The 17,782-nt window shown below is 34.4% G+C and overlaps 1 protein-coding gene across 2 annotated transcripts in view; it reads left to right on the top strand.

Annotated features, from left to right (window-relative positions):
• EDIL3 (EGF like and discoidin domains 3) overlaps positions 1 to 17,782 on the top strand; it is a 429,857-nt gene that overhangs the window by 380,747 nt on the left and 31,328 nt on the right. For both annotated transcript variants that reach the window (XM_027100685.1, XM_027100686.1), the window contains one exon: positions 4,029 to 4,184. In XM_027100685.1, coding sequence (XP_026956486.1) covers positions 4,029 to 4,184 — 156 coding nt within the window. The remainder of the gene's footprint in view (positions 1 to 4,028; positions 4,185 to 17,782) is intronic.

Consider the following 17,782-nt stretch of genomic DNA (forward strand, 5'->3'; position numbering starts at 1 on the left):
ATTGGGGAGTAGAGTCATTTTCACAATATTGATTCTTCCAATCCAAGAACATGGTATATCTTTTCATCTGTTTGTGTCATCTTCAATTTCTTTCATCAGCATCTTATAGTTTTCAGAGTACAGGTCTTTTACCTCCTTAAGTAGGTTTATTCCTAAGTATTTTATTCTTTTTGATGCGATGGTAAATGGGACTGTTTCCTTAATTTCTCTTTCTGATCTTTGGTTGTTAGTATATAGAAATGCAACAAATTTCTGTGTATTACTTTTGTATCCTGCAACTTTACTTAGTTCATTGATGGGCTCTAGTAGTTTTCTGATAGCATCTTTAGGATTTTCTATGTATACTATCATGTCATCTGCAAAGAGTGAGACCATTTCCCTCTTGTAATATAATCTTAATATTTAAATAGAGATGCACAACATTCCATAAAATTAATTATATTCTTAATTAACCATTTCACGCATAAATGTGAATTTTACTCAATATTTTCTCTACTTTCAGTAAAGATGAAATGACTGACTTTGTGTACATCCTGAGAAGGTGGCCAAAATATGCTATGATCAAGAAGTTGCTTCTAGGACAATCTGGCCACCCGATTTCCCTGTTTCCATATTTATGTTTCTAAAAGATACTCTGAGACCAATATTAGATTCTTCCCCCAGATTTATTTGTTTTATTGTTAACAGAGTTTTAATACTCCTATATATTGTTTTACACACTTATATATTAACTCATCTTATCCTCATAATATCCTTAAAATCCTAATAAAGGGACTATTCTTATTTTTTCAAATGAGGATATCGAGCTGTAGAGAGGTAAAGTAGCTTGCCCAAAGGCATATAGCTAGTAAGGGTAGAGCCAGTTTGTGAACCCAGACCATTCAGCTCTACTAGAATAGGCTGGCTTTCACAATCACATTCCTGAAGATTGGAGAGGATTTTTAACTAGTTGCCTTCCCAATAAAAATTGTTGGTACAACTATGATGATGTTTCCTTCACTAGTAATGCCACGTAGAAAAACAAGAGGAAAGCAGCTAGCATTTTCTGCTGTGATACACTGCAGCATCCTTAGCCACGGGTTGGTTTTGTCTGCAGAACATACTTCGGAAGTAGCTCCAGCTTAATCCAGAAAAACCTTTATTGAGGGCAGTTACATGTTAGGTACTTTCAATACAGATCCTGACATGAAGTGCAGTGCATTAAGCCAAATGTCTACCCATGTCCCAGCTTAGTGCCCTAAATAACCTGCTCTATCTGAGCCAAACCTTGGGATGTGAGGGTCTAAAATAGCAGAATCATATTTGCAGTATAACTTTAACTCAGAAAATCTGCAAGAGGACAGAGTGGTCCTGGGCCAGGGGTAGGCATAGGTCCAGAAGAGTGGGCTTTTCTGGGATCATCCTGCATGATGAACATGAGAGTGATGTGTCCTTCCAGTGTGTTGCAGAGTGAGATCTGTACATCCCTGTTGTAACAACCTCATGTTAAGTGTGGGATGCTGATTATTTTTATACTGAAAGAAGGCTTGCTTAGGCCTGGTGTTCTAAGTTTATAATGTAGCAAATTTTAGGACCAAATCCAGCTTGAAACAGATTGCTGACTATTTAAATCGAGGAGTTGACTTAACTGGAACAAAAAAGAAAAACATTTCTGGATCAAAAAAAAAAAGCTGGAGAATGGGAGCTGTTAAAGTGGGAGAAAAACAGATCTGTTAGAAAGAGCCAAGACACACAACTTAAGGAGAAAACATCTCCACCCAGCAGGAAACCCTGACTTTAAGAAATGCCACTGAAAGAGAGATGCTCCAAGACTCCTCACTGCATCATCTTAGCTTAGGACTTATAGACATTTAGGCACTGAAGAATCCACTGGAGGCATTCTTGGTGTCAGTTTGAGTTCCTGTATGTTTACAGCCTTGATGACAACACAGTGACTCAGAGTACTGTAAGACTTTTTTTCCATTTATTGAGTGTCAGCAACATTAAGAGCACTTTGAAGACCAGTGGCTAGGCCTAGACGTTTCTGCACAATTAGATTTGGATTTAGTACAGCAACAGCAATCCATATTTTTAAGCCCAGACAGCTAAAGAACAGAGAGGAAATTCATGTTTAAAGACAGGGCTCTCATAATATTGTAAAGCCTGGATTGCTTTTGTTTGGAGCTTAGAGTGGCTATACGTTTGATGAGTGTGGTGAGAAAGCTTTGAGATTCTTCAGAAATTTCTGAAATAGTCACAAAGAATGGGAAGAAATCATTGAGTGAGAATCCATATGCGGAACTTTGAATCAGAAAGACATGGATTTGAATCTGGGATCCTCCCTTTACTGACTATTGATCTTTGTGTCACATGTCATGTTATGTTACCTCCCTAGCAACTGTTCCCTCTAAAGTGGAGATGATATCCTACCAGAAAAGAGTATTAAGAGGAGTCACTGAAGACATACCACAAAGCATTTAGCATTATGTGAGGCAGCAACAGTTTCCTTCCCAGGATATCATAATTTTGCCATCCTGCATTGCCGCTGGACACGCAAGATATTTTAAGTGACATAATACATGTTTGGAAAGTAGTAACAACACTATATTTTATAACTTTTTATAAACTTTCTACAATGTTTTAATAAAGCATTAAGGGTGGTTTTCTGTCTTAATCCATTGTCCAGCTTGAGCCTAATGTCTTTGATGAATGTTACAAAAAGAGGGCAAAAAGCCCATGTGAATTTTTTAAGAAATATAATCCTATGCCATGAAACATTGGGAACTTTTTCATATCTTTATTGATGAGCATCTATGTCACTTAATATGGTCTATTCAATGCAGTCTCCCTAGACCCCTCTTCTCATTGATGGCCTGCATCTGACCCATGACTGTCTATTTGTAGCTACAAACATCTCTCAGGATGGAGAACCTGAAATAGAAACAAAAGGTCATAGTGGTTGAAAGCCACTAAGGTCACACATGAGATCATGACAGTTGAAGATGATAAGATCAAGGATGTAGCAGCGCACTTAGTCATAGGAAGTAGGAAGAAGTAGGTGGCTATTGTGGGAGAAGAGAGGAAGCTATAGATCAAGGAACATTAGTACAACAAATGGTAAAGGTCTTAATAAGAATTGTCCACATGGAAAACAAAGTTTCCTATAATTTTTCTTTTAATTAGCATCATAAGATATAAGAAAAGAATCATGAGTTAGAGAACAAAGAGGGGAAATACTAAACTATTCAATGTTATGTATTCTTCTTTGATGAAAATCATTCCTATCTTTTGTATTTCAGTGTTGCAGTTGATGAATTTAATGCTTACTAAATCACTGTGGGTCTTATGCCCTTTAATATATATATTGCAACAATGAGCACATTGTGAGCACAGATCCCACAAGTCATGGATGCATATTTTAATTCTCTCTTATTTTTGAAGAATACTTGACTTCCTCCTCAACAGTTTTAGGGTTGTAGTTTTCTGAAAGATGATTTTCATTGGCCAATGATTACTATAACTCAATTATATATAAATGAACTGATCAGAATTCATGGAAACAGGGTTGACTTTTTAATGCTTAATTAGGAAACATCAAATTTTTTTGTTCCTGATATGTACACAGCTATAATTTTTATTACTATAAAATTGACCAATAAAGTCAGAAAATTGATTTATAAGCACAGACTCTGGGAGATGATGATCAGTCTCAAGAAGATCAGCCTTGCCAGTTCTGTACTATCTCAATTACACAAAAACCACATGCTAGATGAGTCAGTTTAATATAAAATTGATTGATAGACTGAAAAGACCACCACTTTATTTTAAAATGCTCAGAATGGTTGTTCAAATTTTCAGCCAGGTTTGCCCAGTGGCATAATCAAAATCACAAGCCAATAATAGTCTCAGTCTTCTATTTCAAAATACAAATAATCAAGTGGGGTTTTGGCTTTAGCATATGTATTTCTTAATCTCCTGAGTTCAAAAGAATTGCAAATTTATAATGGACTCTATCGTGGCATTTGAATTATGTCTTTTCCTTTTTGTAGGTGGATCTTCTGGTCCCTACCAAAGTGACTGGCATTATTACACAAGGAGCTAAAGATTTTGGTCATGTGCAGTTTGTAGGCTCCTACAAACTAGCTTACAGCAATGATGGAGAACACTGGACAGTATACCAGGATGAAAAGCAAAGAAAAGATAAGGTAAGTCATTCTGGTGGTTTGATGACATACAGAAGTAGAGGATCAAATTGTTTAACATTTTTTATTCCTTGATTATTTTGATAATTAGGAATTGTAGAATTATAATTATAGAGGTGAACAGATTTGATGATTATATTAGTTCATTGAAATTAAAATAGGGATGTTTCTTAGCTCAGTTTCCTTGATTGTGTTTTAATTCATGGATTAATGAATTTGACCTGTAAAATCTCTGTTTTAATATTATAATGATCAGTATATATTGATGCACTTAACCTTCTACACCATACGACCTCTAATTGTTTTCCTAAAAGTTCTTACTATGTTGAACATCTTTGTATCTACTGGTCTGAATGTCTGTGGGATTCTGGAGAATGAAAGTGTTCAAGGGTAATATCAATAACTAATTGGATCAGATGTTAAAATATGGCCTTAGGTTAATGAAATTGAATTTGTTGCTTAGATTCTGTGCAAAGAACTGTACCTTTCTGAAGACATCAGTAGAAACATAATCTCTTACTTCAGTGATTTGGGGGAAAATATAATACACTTTCATACATGTTAAGCATTTCTGAGTTAATAATGATTTTTCCATTTTATGTAATGCCTTTATTTCCTTACTGTTGTTGTATTATTAACCAATAGAAAGGTTGGGAATATCTTTCTTTCTTCAAGTATGCAAGGTAGAGAATTTAATTTTCCCAGAAATACCGAGACTGGAGTGACTATTTCAATGAGACTATAAAGTATGAATTCAGTTCACACAAAATTTATTTTAGGGGAGATGTGTTTTAGGTTAAGATTACAAAACCACAACTCTTTAACTTTTAATGTCTCAGAATATGCCCATTTAGCATCTCAGGACAGACATATTCACTTAACATCTCAGAACACACACACATTTTGCGTTTTAACGTCTCAGAAATTGGTGTATCTCAATGTCACAATCTAATAGCCCTTACTATTTTCTAGAAGAATGTAAAATAATGGCATGTTTTATAATCAGTGGCTTCTTAGATTGAATGAATATTGGGTATTTTGTAACAATGTCTTCAAATTTTTTTAGGTGTAGACAAGTATCTGCTATGATTTATAGCAAATAACTATTTCAGTTCTTGTTTTCACCTTTTACAGTAGGCATTTTGATGTGTAAAGAATGCAAATATATTCCATAAGATGAAATTTTCTAAACTTCATAAATTATACAGTTCTTGAAATTAATTTTAAGATAAGTATTCTCATCTATAATCCATGTGCAATATTCACTGAAAAGCACATTTGTAATATTTAAATCCTTATATAAGTTGATTTAGGGAAGAAGTGTAAACCATTGTGCTGGTGAAATACTTCTTGTCTCCATTTATATTAAGCATATGATTTAATGATTATTTGTGAATCATTTTTTAAATTTCCCTAATTGATAGACTGGACATTGTTATTTATGCATTTTATTTCATTATCTCAGTCTGAAATGTACATAAAACTTTTGTGTCAAGTTGGCCAAGTGATTAGATAGTGTTGTTCAGGTTTTCTATATCCTCCCTGATTTTCCAGTTACTTGTACTAAAAATTCCAGAGAGAGCAATGTGGAAATCTCCAACTCTAGCCATTGATTTCTCTATTTCTCCTGGCAGTTATTGGTATTTGCTTCATGTATTTTGAAAGTCTGTTGAAAGATATATGAATGATTAGGGTTGTAATGTCCTCTTAATCAAAAAACTCTTTTATCATTAGAAAATGACCTTCTTTATTCCTCGTGGTATTTTTGCTCTGAAACTTACTTTGCTGCTATTCATAGAGGTACTCTAGCTTTCTTTTGATTAGTACTACATTGGTATATGTTTTCTCCATCCTTTTACTTCTAACTATTTCTACTTTATATTTAAAATGCACGTTTTCTATGCAGCATATAGTTGTTTCCTTTTTTCCAATTCAACTATCTCTGCTTTTAACTGGAGCATTTAGACCATTTATATTTATATGAGTATTGAAGTAATTGGGTATAAATCTATCATCTTGCTATTTATTTGCTATATGTCTCACCTTTTCTTTCATTTTTTCCTATTTTCAGCCTTCTTTTGAATTAATTGAATTTTTTAGTTATTCCATTGTGCTTCATTTGTTGACTTATTTGCTATAACTTTTTTTTGTTATTTTAGTCACTGCTTTAGGTTTTATAATATACATTTTAAACTTATCGAGTCTACCTTCAAATTAATGTAGAGCCCCGGAAACATACCTCCATAAGCACAAGCAAAATAGATTAGTTATAAATCCATGTACTTAAGAGCCACACTTACTATAGCACATGATTTTGCCATTCCCCAAATAAGTCTTATTGTAAAGAAAGAAAGAGACTCCCACTAGGCAAGTTGGAAAGTCATGAGAGTAAACTGACACGTTCAGTGTAAAGGATGTAAGCCAGAATCCTCATGTGAGACAGTAAGTCATGTCATCTATCCAATGTAAAATTTCTGAAAAAATAAACCATTTTAGAATTATAAATATGACAGTTGGCTAAACTCAGTCAATATAACTGGTAGTTTTAAAATTAAATTTAGCCAGTCTGTTTTTAATATTATAATTAGTTTGGTACATTGAAGAAAAGCCTTAATAAGTGTACTATTTATTACCAAAGGAAACAACTAACACCAATAAACAATACATAGAATGCTGCAGTTGCTATTATAATAAAGAAATACTTTGAAGGAAATGCAGGACATAAACATCTCCATTCCTACAGAGAAGGGAATTTTATAAAATAAATGAGAAAATGGATTCCATGAGTTCTTTCAGCAGTTGGAAATACAGGCATTTTACACACACACACACACACACACACACACACGTATATACACATATATATCCCAATCAAAATACATGTTTATAAATATACACAGGTAATTATTGTGCTTTGTTGTTATTACTATTATTACTAGGAATTTAGGTATAATTTCATATATTCTTTATAGAAGTGCTCTTCTTTGGAGAAGTCCTACACAACTCATTAATCAATTTTTCTAAAGTTGAATAAGCCATCTTCTATTCATTCTTAGTATCCTTTGTGTCTTGTTTTCCATGGTTGCTTTCCACAAGGGAAAAAAAGTCTTCAATATTTAAAAGTGTAGTTCAACTACAAGCTTTCATGGAAATAAATATAATAAATGAATTGAGTGTTTCAGGGCAAAATATATGCCTGTGAGATGTTTCATATATGCAAATTTCAAAATGAAATATTTACAAAGTTTTCTTTTTTTTTTTAAACACCCAATGTCCTCCAAATGCCCTTTGGAGCTTTCTGTTTTTGATTGAGCATCCAGTTAAGATTCACGTGATATTTTTATCATATCTCTTTAGTCTCCTTTACAGTAATTCTCTTGTCTTTTTTTTCTTCCAAAGCATGGACATTTTTAAGAGTCTAGGCCAGATGTCTTGCACAGGTCTCACAGCATGGTTTCATCTGTTTCCTCATGATTTTCTTTTCTTTGAATTTTATTTTATTTATTTTTTATACATCAGGCTCTTATTAGTTATCTATTTATACATAATTAGTGTATATATGTCCAGTGCATCCCACCACAACCCCCCCCCCCCCCCCCGGTGCCCATATATTTGTCCTCTACAACCGCATCTCTATTTCTGCCTTGCAAACTGGTTCATCTGTATTATTTTTCTAGATTCCACATATATGCGTTAACATACATTTGTTTTTCTCTTTCTGACTTACTTCACTCTGTATGACAGTCTCCATCCACCTCTCTACAAATGACCCAATTTCGTTCCTTTTTATGGCTGAGTAATATTCCATTGTATATATGTACCACACCTTCTTTATCCATTTGTCTGTCGATGGACATTTTGGTTGTTTCCATGACCTGGCTATTGTAAATAGTGCTGCAGTGAACATAGGTGTGCATGTGTCATTTGGAATTATGGTTTTCTCTGGGTATATGCCCAGTAGTGGGATTGCTGGGTCATATGGTAATTCTATTTTTAGTTTTTTAAGGAATGTTCATACTGTTCTCCATAGTGGCTGTATCAATTTACATTCCCACCAACAGTGCAAGAGGGTTCCCTTTTCTCCACACCCTCTCCAGCATTTATTGTTTGTAGATTTTTTTGGTGATGCCCATTCTAACTGCTGTGAGGTGTTACCTCATTGCAGTTTTGATTTGCATTTCTCTAATAATTAGTGATATTGAGCAGCTTTTCATGTGCCTCTTGACCATCTGTATGTCTTCCTTGGTGAAATGTCTATTTAGGTCTTCTCCCCATTTTTTGATTGGGTTTTTTGTCTGTTTAATATTGAGCTGCATGAGCTGTTTATATATTTGGAGATTAATCCTTTGCCCAGTGATTTGTTTGCAAATATTTTCTCGCATTCTGAGGGTTGTCTTTTTGTCTTGTTTATCGTCTCCTTTGCTGTGCAAAAGCTTTGAAGTTTCATTAGGTCCCATTTGTTTATTTTTGTTTTTATTTCCATTACTCTAGGAGTTGGGTCAAAAAAGATCTTGCTGTGATTTATGTCATAGAGTGTTCTTCCTATGTTTTCCTCTAAGAGTTTTATGGTGTCGGGTCTTACATTTAGGTCTGTAATCCATTTTGAGTTTATTTTTGTGTATGGTGTTCGGGAGTGTTCTAATTTCATTCTTTTACATGTAGCTGTCATAATTTCATTCTTTTACATGTAGCTGTCATAAAAGAATTTCATTCTTTTACATGTAGCTGTCATAAAATTTCATTCATTTTACATGTAGCTGTCATTTTCCCAGCACCACTTATTGAAGATGCTGTCTTTTCTCCATTGTATGTCCTTGCTTCCTTTGTCATAGATTAGTTGACCATAGATGTGTGGGTTTATCTCTGGGCTTTCTTTCCTGTTGCATTGATCTATATTTCTGTTTATGTGCCAGTACCATATTGTCTTGATGACTGTAGCTTTGTAGTATAGTCTGAAGTCGGGGAGTCTGATTCCTCCAGCTCTGTTTTTTTCCCTCAAGATTGCTTTGGCTATTTGGGGTCTTTTGTGTCTCCGTACAAACTTTAAATTTTTTGCTTCTAGTTCTATAAAAGCTGCCATTGGTAATTTGATAGGGATTGCATTGAATCTGCAATCTGATTGCTTTGGGTAGTATAGTAATTTTCACAATATTGACTTTTCCAATCCAAGAACATGATATATCCCTCCATCTGTGTCATCTTTGATATCTTTCATCAGTGTCTTATAGTTTTCTGAGTACAGGTCTTTTACCTCCTTAGGTCGGTTTATTCCTAGGTATTTTATTCTTTTTGTTGCAATGGTGAATGGGATTGTTTCCTTAATTTCTCTTTGTAATCTTTCATTGTTAGTGTATAGGAATGCAAGAGATTTCCATGCATTCATTTTGTATCCTGCAACTTTACCAGATTCATTGATTAGCTCTAATAGTTTTCTGGTGGCATCTTTAGGATTCTCTATGTATAGTATCATGTCATCTGCAAACGCTGACAGTTTTACTTCTTCTTTTCCAATTTGTATTCGTTTTATTTCTTTTTCTTCTCTGATTGCCATGGCTAGGACTTCAAAACTATGTTGAATAACAGTGGTGAGAGTGGACATCCTTGTCTTGTTCCTGATCTTCAAGGAAATGCTTTCAGTTTTTCACCATTGAGAATGATGTTTGCTGTGGGTTTGTCGTATATGGCCTTTATTATGTTGAGGTAGGTTCCCTCTATGCCCACTTTCTGGAGAGTTTTTATCATAAATGGCTGTTGAATTTTGTCAAAAGCTTTTTCTTCATCTATTGAGAAAATCATAATTTTTTCTTCTTCAATGTGTTAATATGGTGTATCACATTGATTGATTTGCGTGTATTGAAGAATCCTTGCATCCCTGGGATAAATCCCACTTGATCATGATGTATGATACTTTTAATGTGTTGTTGGATTCTGTTTGCTAGTATTTTGTTGAGGATTTTTGCATCTATATTCATCAGTGTTATTGGCCTGTAATTTTTTTTGTAGTATCTCTGTCTGGTTCTGGTATCAGGATGATGGTGGCCTCATAGAATGAGCTTGGGATTGTTCCTTCCTCTGCAGGTTTTGGAAGAGTTTGAGAAGGATAGGTGTTAGCTCTTCTCTATATGTTTGATAGAATTCACCTGTGAAGCCATCTGGTCCTGGACTTTTGTTTGTTGGAAGATTTTTAATCACAGTTTCATTTTCGTTACTTGTGATTGGTCTGTTCATATTTTCTATTTCTTCCTGATTCAGTCTTGGCAGGTTGTGCATTTCTAAGAATTTGTCCGTTTCTTCCAGGTTGTCCATTTTATTGGCATATAGTTGCTTGTAGTAGTCTCTTATGATCCTTTGTATTTCTGCAGTGTCCATTGTAACTTCTCCTTTTCATTTCTAATTCTGATTTATGTTGATTTCTTGATGAGTCTGCCTAATGGTTTATCAATTTTATCTTCTCAAATAACCAGCTTTTAGTTTCATTGATCATTGCTATTGTTTCCTTCATTTCTTTTTCATTTATTTCTGATCTGAACTTTATGATTTCTTTCCTTCTGCTAACTTTGGGGGTTTTTTGTTCTTCTTTAATTGCTTTAGGTGTAAGGTTAGATTGTTATTTGAAATTTTTCTTGTTTCTTGAGGTATGGTTGTACTGCTATAAACTTCCCTCTTAGAACTGCTTTTGCTGCATCCCATAGGTTTTGGATCATCGTGTTTTCATTGTCATTTTTCTCTAAGTAGTTTTTGATTTCCTCTTTGATTTCTTCAGTGATCTCCTGGTTATTTAGTAATGTATTGTTTAGCCTCCATGTGTTTGTGTTTTTTACGTTTTTTTTTTTCCTGTAATTGATTTCTAATCTCATAGCTTTGTGGTCGGAAAAGATGCTTGATATGATTTCAATTTTCTTAAATTTTCTGAGGCTTGATTTGTGACCCAAGATGTGATCTGTCCTGGAGAATGTTCCACGTACACTTGAGAAGAAAGTGTAATCTGTTGTTTTCGAATGGAATGTCTTATAAATATCAATTAAATCTACCTGGTCTATTGTGTCATTTAAAGTTTGTGTTTCCTTATTAATTTTCTGTCTGGGTGATCTGTCCATCGGCGTAAGTGAGAGGTTAAAGTCCCTCACTATTACTGTGTTACTGTAAATTTCCTCTTTTATAGCTGTTAGCATTTGCCTTACGTATTGAGGTGCTCCTATGTTGAGTACATATATATTCATAATTGTTATATCTTCTTCTTGGATTGATCCCTTGATCCCTATGTTGTGTCCTTCCTTGTCTCTTGTAACAGTCTTTATCTTAAAGTCTATTTTGTCTGATATGAGTATTGTTACTCCAGCTTTCTTTTGATTTCCATTTGCCTGGAATATCTTTTTCCATCCCCTCACTTTCAGTCTGTATGTTTCCCTGGATCTGAAGTGGGTCTCTTGTAGACAGCATATAGATGGGTCTTGTTTTTGTAGCCATTCAGCAAGCCTGTTTCTTTTGGTTGGAACATTTAATCCATTCAAATTTATGGTAATTATAGATATGTATGTTCCTATTACCATTTTCTTAATTGTTTTGGGTTTGTTTTTGTAGGTCCTTTTCTTCTCTTGTGTTTCCTAGAGAAGCTCATTTAGCATTTGTTGTAGAGCTGGTGCTAAATTCTCTTAGGTTTTGCTTGTCTGTAAAGCTTTTGATTTCTCTGTCGAATGTGAATGAGATCCTTGCCAGGTAGAGTAATCTTGGTTGTACGTTCTTCCCCTTCAACACTTTAAATATATCATGCCACTCCCTTCTGGCTTGTAGAGTTTCTGCTGAGAAATCAGCTGTTAACCTTATGGGAGTTCCCTTATATGTTATTTGTCGTTTTTCCCTTGTTGCTTTTAATAATTTTTCTTTGTCTTTAATTTTTGTCAATTTGATTACTGTGTGTCTTGGCATGTTTCTCCTTGGGTTTATCCTGCCCAGGACTCTCTGAGCTTCCTGGACTTGGGTGGCAATTTTCCTTTCCATGTTAGGGAAATTTTTGACTATAATCTCTTCAAATATTTTCTTGGGTCCTTTCTCTCTCTCTTCTCCTTCTGGGACCCCTATAATGTGAATATTGTTGCATGTAATGTTGTGCCAGAGGTCTCTTTGGCTGTATTCATTTCTTTTCATTCTTTTTTCTTTATTCTGTTCCACGGCAGTGAATTCCACCATTCTGTCTTCCAGTTCTCTTATCCGTTCTTCTGCCTCTGTTATTCTGCTATTGATTCCTTCTAGTGTATTTTTCATTTCAGTTATTGTATTGTTCATCTCTGTTTGTTTGTTCTTTAATTCTTCTAGTTGTTTGTTCTTTAATTCTTCTAGCTCTTTGTTAAACATTTCTTGCATCTTCTTGATCTTTGTCTCCATTCTTTTTCTGAGGTCCTGGATCATCTTCATTTTCATTATTCTGAATTCTTTTTCTGGAAGGTTGCCTATCTCCACTTCATTTAGTTGTTTTTCTGGGGTTTTATCTTGTTCCTTCATCTGGTACATAGTCCTCTGCCTTTTCATTTTGTCTCACTTTCTGTGAATGTGGTTTTCGTTCCGCAGGCTGCAAAATTGTAGTTCTTTTTGCTTCTGCTGTCTGCCCTCTCACAGAGTTTTCTAACTGCTTTTTTATGCCTGTTTTTATTGACTGCTTTAATTGTTTTAATTGATTTGGGGGTTATGGATGTGGAAGTCTAATGTATCAATAGATCCAGAAACAAGGTGAATGTCAAGAAAGCAGTGACAGGGAAAAATTATATACATACATAGGAGTATCTAAACATATGTATGAATGCACATGTATATATGTGTGTGTGTATGTGTACACACACACCAGAAGTTACTTGCAGAAAAAAAGGTGCCTTGTTCTCTTCATTGAGATGTCACTTTCTCATTACTCTCTCCAAGCTTTCATAAGAATTGTAATTTACTTTAGTATTCTATTTTTGGACAAAATTCCACATTAAATCTTTTGTTATTGAGCATGTGATGATACTGTCTGAATACAATCCCTGCATTCTTATTTTTCTCTTTCTAGTCTACAGTATTTTCTAACATTTAACTAACTTTTGTATTTCTCTACAACATGGATTCAGATACACTTTTATTTAAAAGCCAAATGTTCCTTTGCTCTCATGAAAGTGACATTTTATACTCTTCGAGCTGTTTCACTGTAGTTAGCAGGAAAATTGCAAAATTTGACAGACACTTTCTGCATTTACTTTTTAAGGTTAGAAGCCAAAGTAAAACAATAATAAATTTCAGGAAAAGTACTTATATGGAAAAATTAGAAATGAAAATGGGTTTTCTTAACCAATATATTAGTCATAATGTCATGGTGTTTAAGTAAACCTGAGTTTACACCATGGGAGCTTTCTTCTTTGGGAAAAGAGAAAAAATGCTGGTAATAGTCTATTTTGTCTCTCCCCCTGAAATTACCCAGGTTTTTTAAAAGCGTAAGTCAAAAAATTACAACTTTACTCTGTGTTTTCTGTAAAAGAAAATCCCAAACCCTGTTTCTTATTGGTTCTTAAAAAGATGAATTCCACATATTCATCAAGAACTATTCTGCAACATCTTGGAACTCTCTAATTCAGTGGTTACCAAAATTGTCTGATCGTAACAGACTCATGGGGGAGCTAGTTAAGAAATACAGGGACTTTCCTGGTGGTCCAGTGGTTGAGAATCTGCCTTCCAATGCAGGGAACACAGGTTTGATCCCTGGCTGGGGAACTAAGATCCCACATGCTGCAGGGCAACTAAGCCCACGTGCTGCAGTGAAAGATCCTGCATGCTTCAACTAAGACCCAATGCAGCCAAATAAATAAATAAATATTTAAAGAAAAAGAAAGAAAGAAATATAGATTTCTGGGCCCTGCTTCAGACTCTCTGGGGAGGAACTGGGAATTTAAATATTTATAGAAATCCCAGCTAATTTAAATAATAAGTGTGGGAAAGATGATTCTAATTGATAGCAAAACTCAAATTAAGCTTTTGAAACTAAAGGTAGTTTTGTATTTTTCTAGTGTGAGTGGAATTTATTATATTATAATTCTTCAGGACTTTGGTTGGCCTCTAATTTGTCAGTGGAAGTCAATATAAATCAGTGTTTGCAAAAGTAAGTTTAGATTTTAATATGTTTGCCAATTCTCTTATGAACATCAGAAAGTAAACAGGTATTAGCTTTAAACAAATTTTAAATTTAAATAGATTTAAGTAGTTAGGAACACAGATTATGTGGGAAAGCATCTAGGAGAATGTGACATGTGTGTCCAGCAGTTGCTGTCTACTCTATGCTAGATGTATGGGGCAGGGGCAGTGGGGAGTCTGAATATGACATAGTGGCTCAAAGAACTCCCAGTCTAATAAGGAGCTCAGGAAAGGTGGAAAAACTGATTCAGTCAGCTTGTTTTGAAGAATCAAAATATCATCTACCCGATGTATCATTTGATAAAACAACTCTAGGAAAGAAGTTGCACATAGATGTCCATTTCAAAAAGTTCGTGGCTCTCCAATAGAAAAAAAAGAATTCCTGGTCCTTCTCTACTTCTTTTTTTTCTCAACATCAGTGTGAAAAAGAGAAACAGCAGCATAACAACCCTCATTAATAAAGCCTCCAAATCTGTATTGGAGGATATATTCAAATCCAAGAGTAATTACAGATGCCACAGGGCATGCTGTCCTTCCTGCTGATGCTAGCACTGTCAGGTAGCTGAAATTAAATTTGAATATTTAAAGCCTTGAAAGTCCAGCTTATCAGTGAAGCAGACATCAGTCCAGTAGTCAATACCCATGCTGTTCTTTTGAAATTTGATCTGGATCAGAAATTTAGAACCTGAAGAATGCTCTAGGAAGTAAATAAATGGGATCCTCAGTGGCAAATGGTAAGGAGGATGCTAGGAGGGGAAAATGAAAGGGGGTGAATTAGTCTTTCAAGGAGGACCAGCCACATGTTTCTGAATAGCAAGATCAAGGACAGATCTCTCAATCTTGCTTGGAGACCCTTAGTCTCATCCAGTCAGAGTCCTCTTGCTGTTTTCCAGTAAGGCAGGGAGGGAAAGAAAAGGAGCTGCTTTTCTGAAAGCAATTTCCAAGAACTAATTGACTTTACACAAAACACTCAAATTCAAAAATAGCAAGTGAGTTGTGCCTCTATTTGCTAGAGATTTGTAATGTAGTCACAGTAGTGTACTTACTTAGGGATCTGGTGAGTGGCTTAATTGGAAGTTAAAGAAACAAGGATATAGTTTCAGCATTGTCTAAAAATAAGGACTGTGTTATTTTAAAAAACGCCATCTGGTATCAACTGTTATTTACAATTTTATCTGCTTTCTTCCTTGTCGTAATTCAATATTACGGGACCTGACTAGGATACAGTTGGTGTAAAGAATACAAAATTGCCTATGTTTACATAAATGTGGGTGTTACTGGATTTTGGAATTTAGGACACCACCTGAAAATATTTCCATTTTGGCAGAATATAAAGTTCAATGATGAGCTCATCCTTTTAAATTTTAAATTGTATGAAATAGCTCTGCCCAGGAGTAGATAGAGGTAAATAGTTAACGTCACAATTCTATTTTTAATGCAATAAAAACTGCATGGAATTCAGGGATTAAAAGAAAATAAGTTCAGTTATTTCAATATATACACCAACTGCAAAATTCAAGGAAATACTGTAATTCCTTACATAGCTTTCATAATGCATGATCTTGCCAAAAATAGAATGGGATCCCTGTAAATTTTTCTAAGGCCTCTGACCAAGAAGGCTGCATCCAAAGAAATATTCCAGCAGAGAAGAATTGATTCATCAAATGTTGTTTGCAGACCTAGATCTGCCTGCTGGATCAGGAAAGAGCAGGCACATTGAACAAATTTAAATTCGGAAAGCAGCATATTGTCACCAGTGAGTACTGTGAAAGCAGTTGGTAAGGTGCACAAAGAACATAATGGGGACTCAGAGTCAGTTGTGAAGTGGGGGCTTTGGGTCAGGAACAAGGCAGAAGACTGGACGCAAATCTAGAGGCAAACAGGGCTGGATCAACTATGAGGAGACCTGTATTTCCATTTCCATGTTTAACATGACCTCCAAATAGCCTGCCTACCCAAAGATGTTTGTTCCTGAACCTAGGGTGAAGAATGGTTTAAGAGCAGGAAAGGAAGAGGAACAGGAAATGGAGCTTATGGGATGGAGTTGAGCAGGGAGAGGGTTAGTATTTAACTTAAAGAACTACAAGTGTAGAATCAAGTAACTATCTGCATGCTTAGAAATAAAAGACAAGCTAGAGTGACAGACTAGCCACAGGAACCATCAGAAGCCAATGTATCTGAAGGAGCTCATTAATTTTAAAAAGACATTAGGTTTATTTGGAGACAGAATTAGAAACCTAGTTGCCTTTCTTCAAGGATCAATTTTGAAGTTGCAAAGAAAATTCTTTTGTATGTCAGTTCACATTCTGTAATATTAAAACTAGCAATGTAAAATATATGGTTAATTCTGGCCAATGAAGCATTTACGTGTCTTAGAAGGAATTTGAATTTTTTAATCTTTATTTAAAACAAAAAGCAAAAGCAGCGTGCTTGTCTAAGGACATATCATCAGGCAGTAAAAAGAAAAATCAAACATCAGGCACAAAATCCATAAAACTCACCAGTTTGGGGGTGGGTTGGAGGAAGAAAAACATCCCTGCCACTATGACTCATATTTAGTGACAGATAACATCCAGCACAGATGCTATGAAACATCATTCTCAATAAGATCAAAGTTTATGCAGAAAAGAGAAAACAATACAGAGAAGTGCAGTAATGAGGAACGAATATATGTTTTTTCTTTGTGTTAATTATATATGTCTTGAAAACTCAACTTCTTTATTTTCAAAAAATTTGATAAACTACCTTAAAATTTGAAACAATATAGTCTTTCTAGTTAACAGATGTTTCTGCATGAATGAAAAAATATATGTGAAAAACACAAGGAATATATTAGTTATTCAAGTGAAATGTTCATAAATAAAAAATATATTTTTTTATTATTGCCTACTTTATGGCCTTACTTTTTCCAATACTCAAATACCAGAAACCTTAAAGTTTCCTAATTTTTGCCTTTCTAAACCACCATCACTCATCAAAAATTAATAAAAATTTCCTTACTGAAAATTCTGGATATCTAATGTTTATGTTTGACTTCCATACTTTGAGACACAGTTGCATAATGAGAATATTCCTCAGTGGAAAAGAATTACTTTTTCTTTAGTTCATGCTTGTATTACTACTGTGAGGACTATCAAGGGTCAAACCAATTATGACCCTATGCATCAATTAAAAATATTAAAACATAAAAATATATATATTTTTTAGTTTTAGGTGTACAACATAGTGATTTGATATTTTTGTAGATTATACTCCATTTAAAGAAATTAAAAATATTGGCTATATTCCCTGTGCTGTACAATATATCTTTGTATCTTATTTAAAAAAAATTTTTACATATATATATATACACACACACACACACATTCCTTTTTTTTTTTTTACACATTCTTTTTAATATTCTTTTCCATTATGCTCTATCACAGGATATTGAATATAGTTCCCTATGC

The sequence above is a fragment of the Aethalodelphis obliquidens genome, unplaced genomic scaffold (assembly GCF_003676395.1).
Source record: "Aethalodelphis obliquidens isolate GAN/ISIS:26980383/991018 unplaced genomic scaffold, ASM367639v1 scaffold4, whole genome shotgun sequence".
Lineage (NCBI taxonomy): Eukaryota > Metazoa > Chordata > Mammalia > Artiodactyla > Delphinidae > Aethalodelphis > Aethalodelphis obliquidens.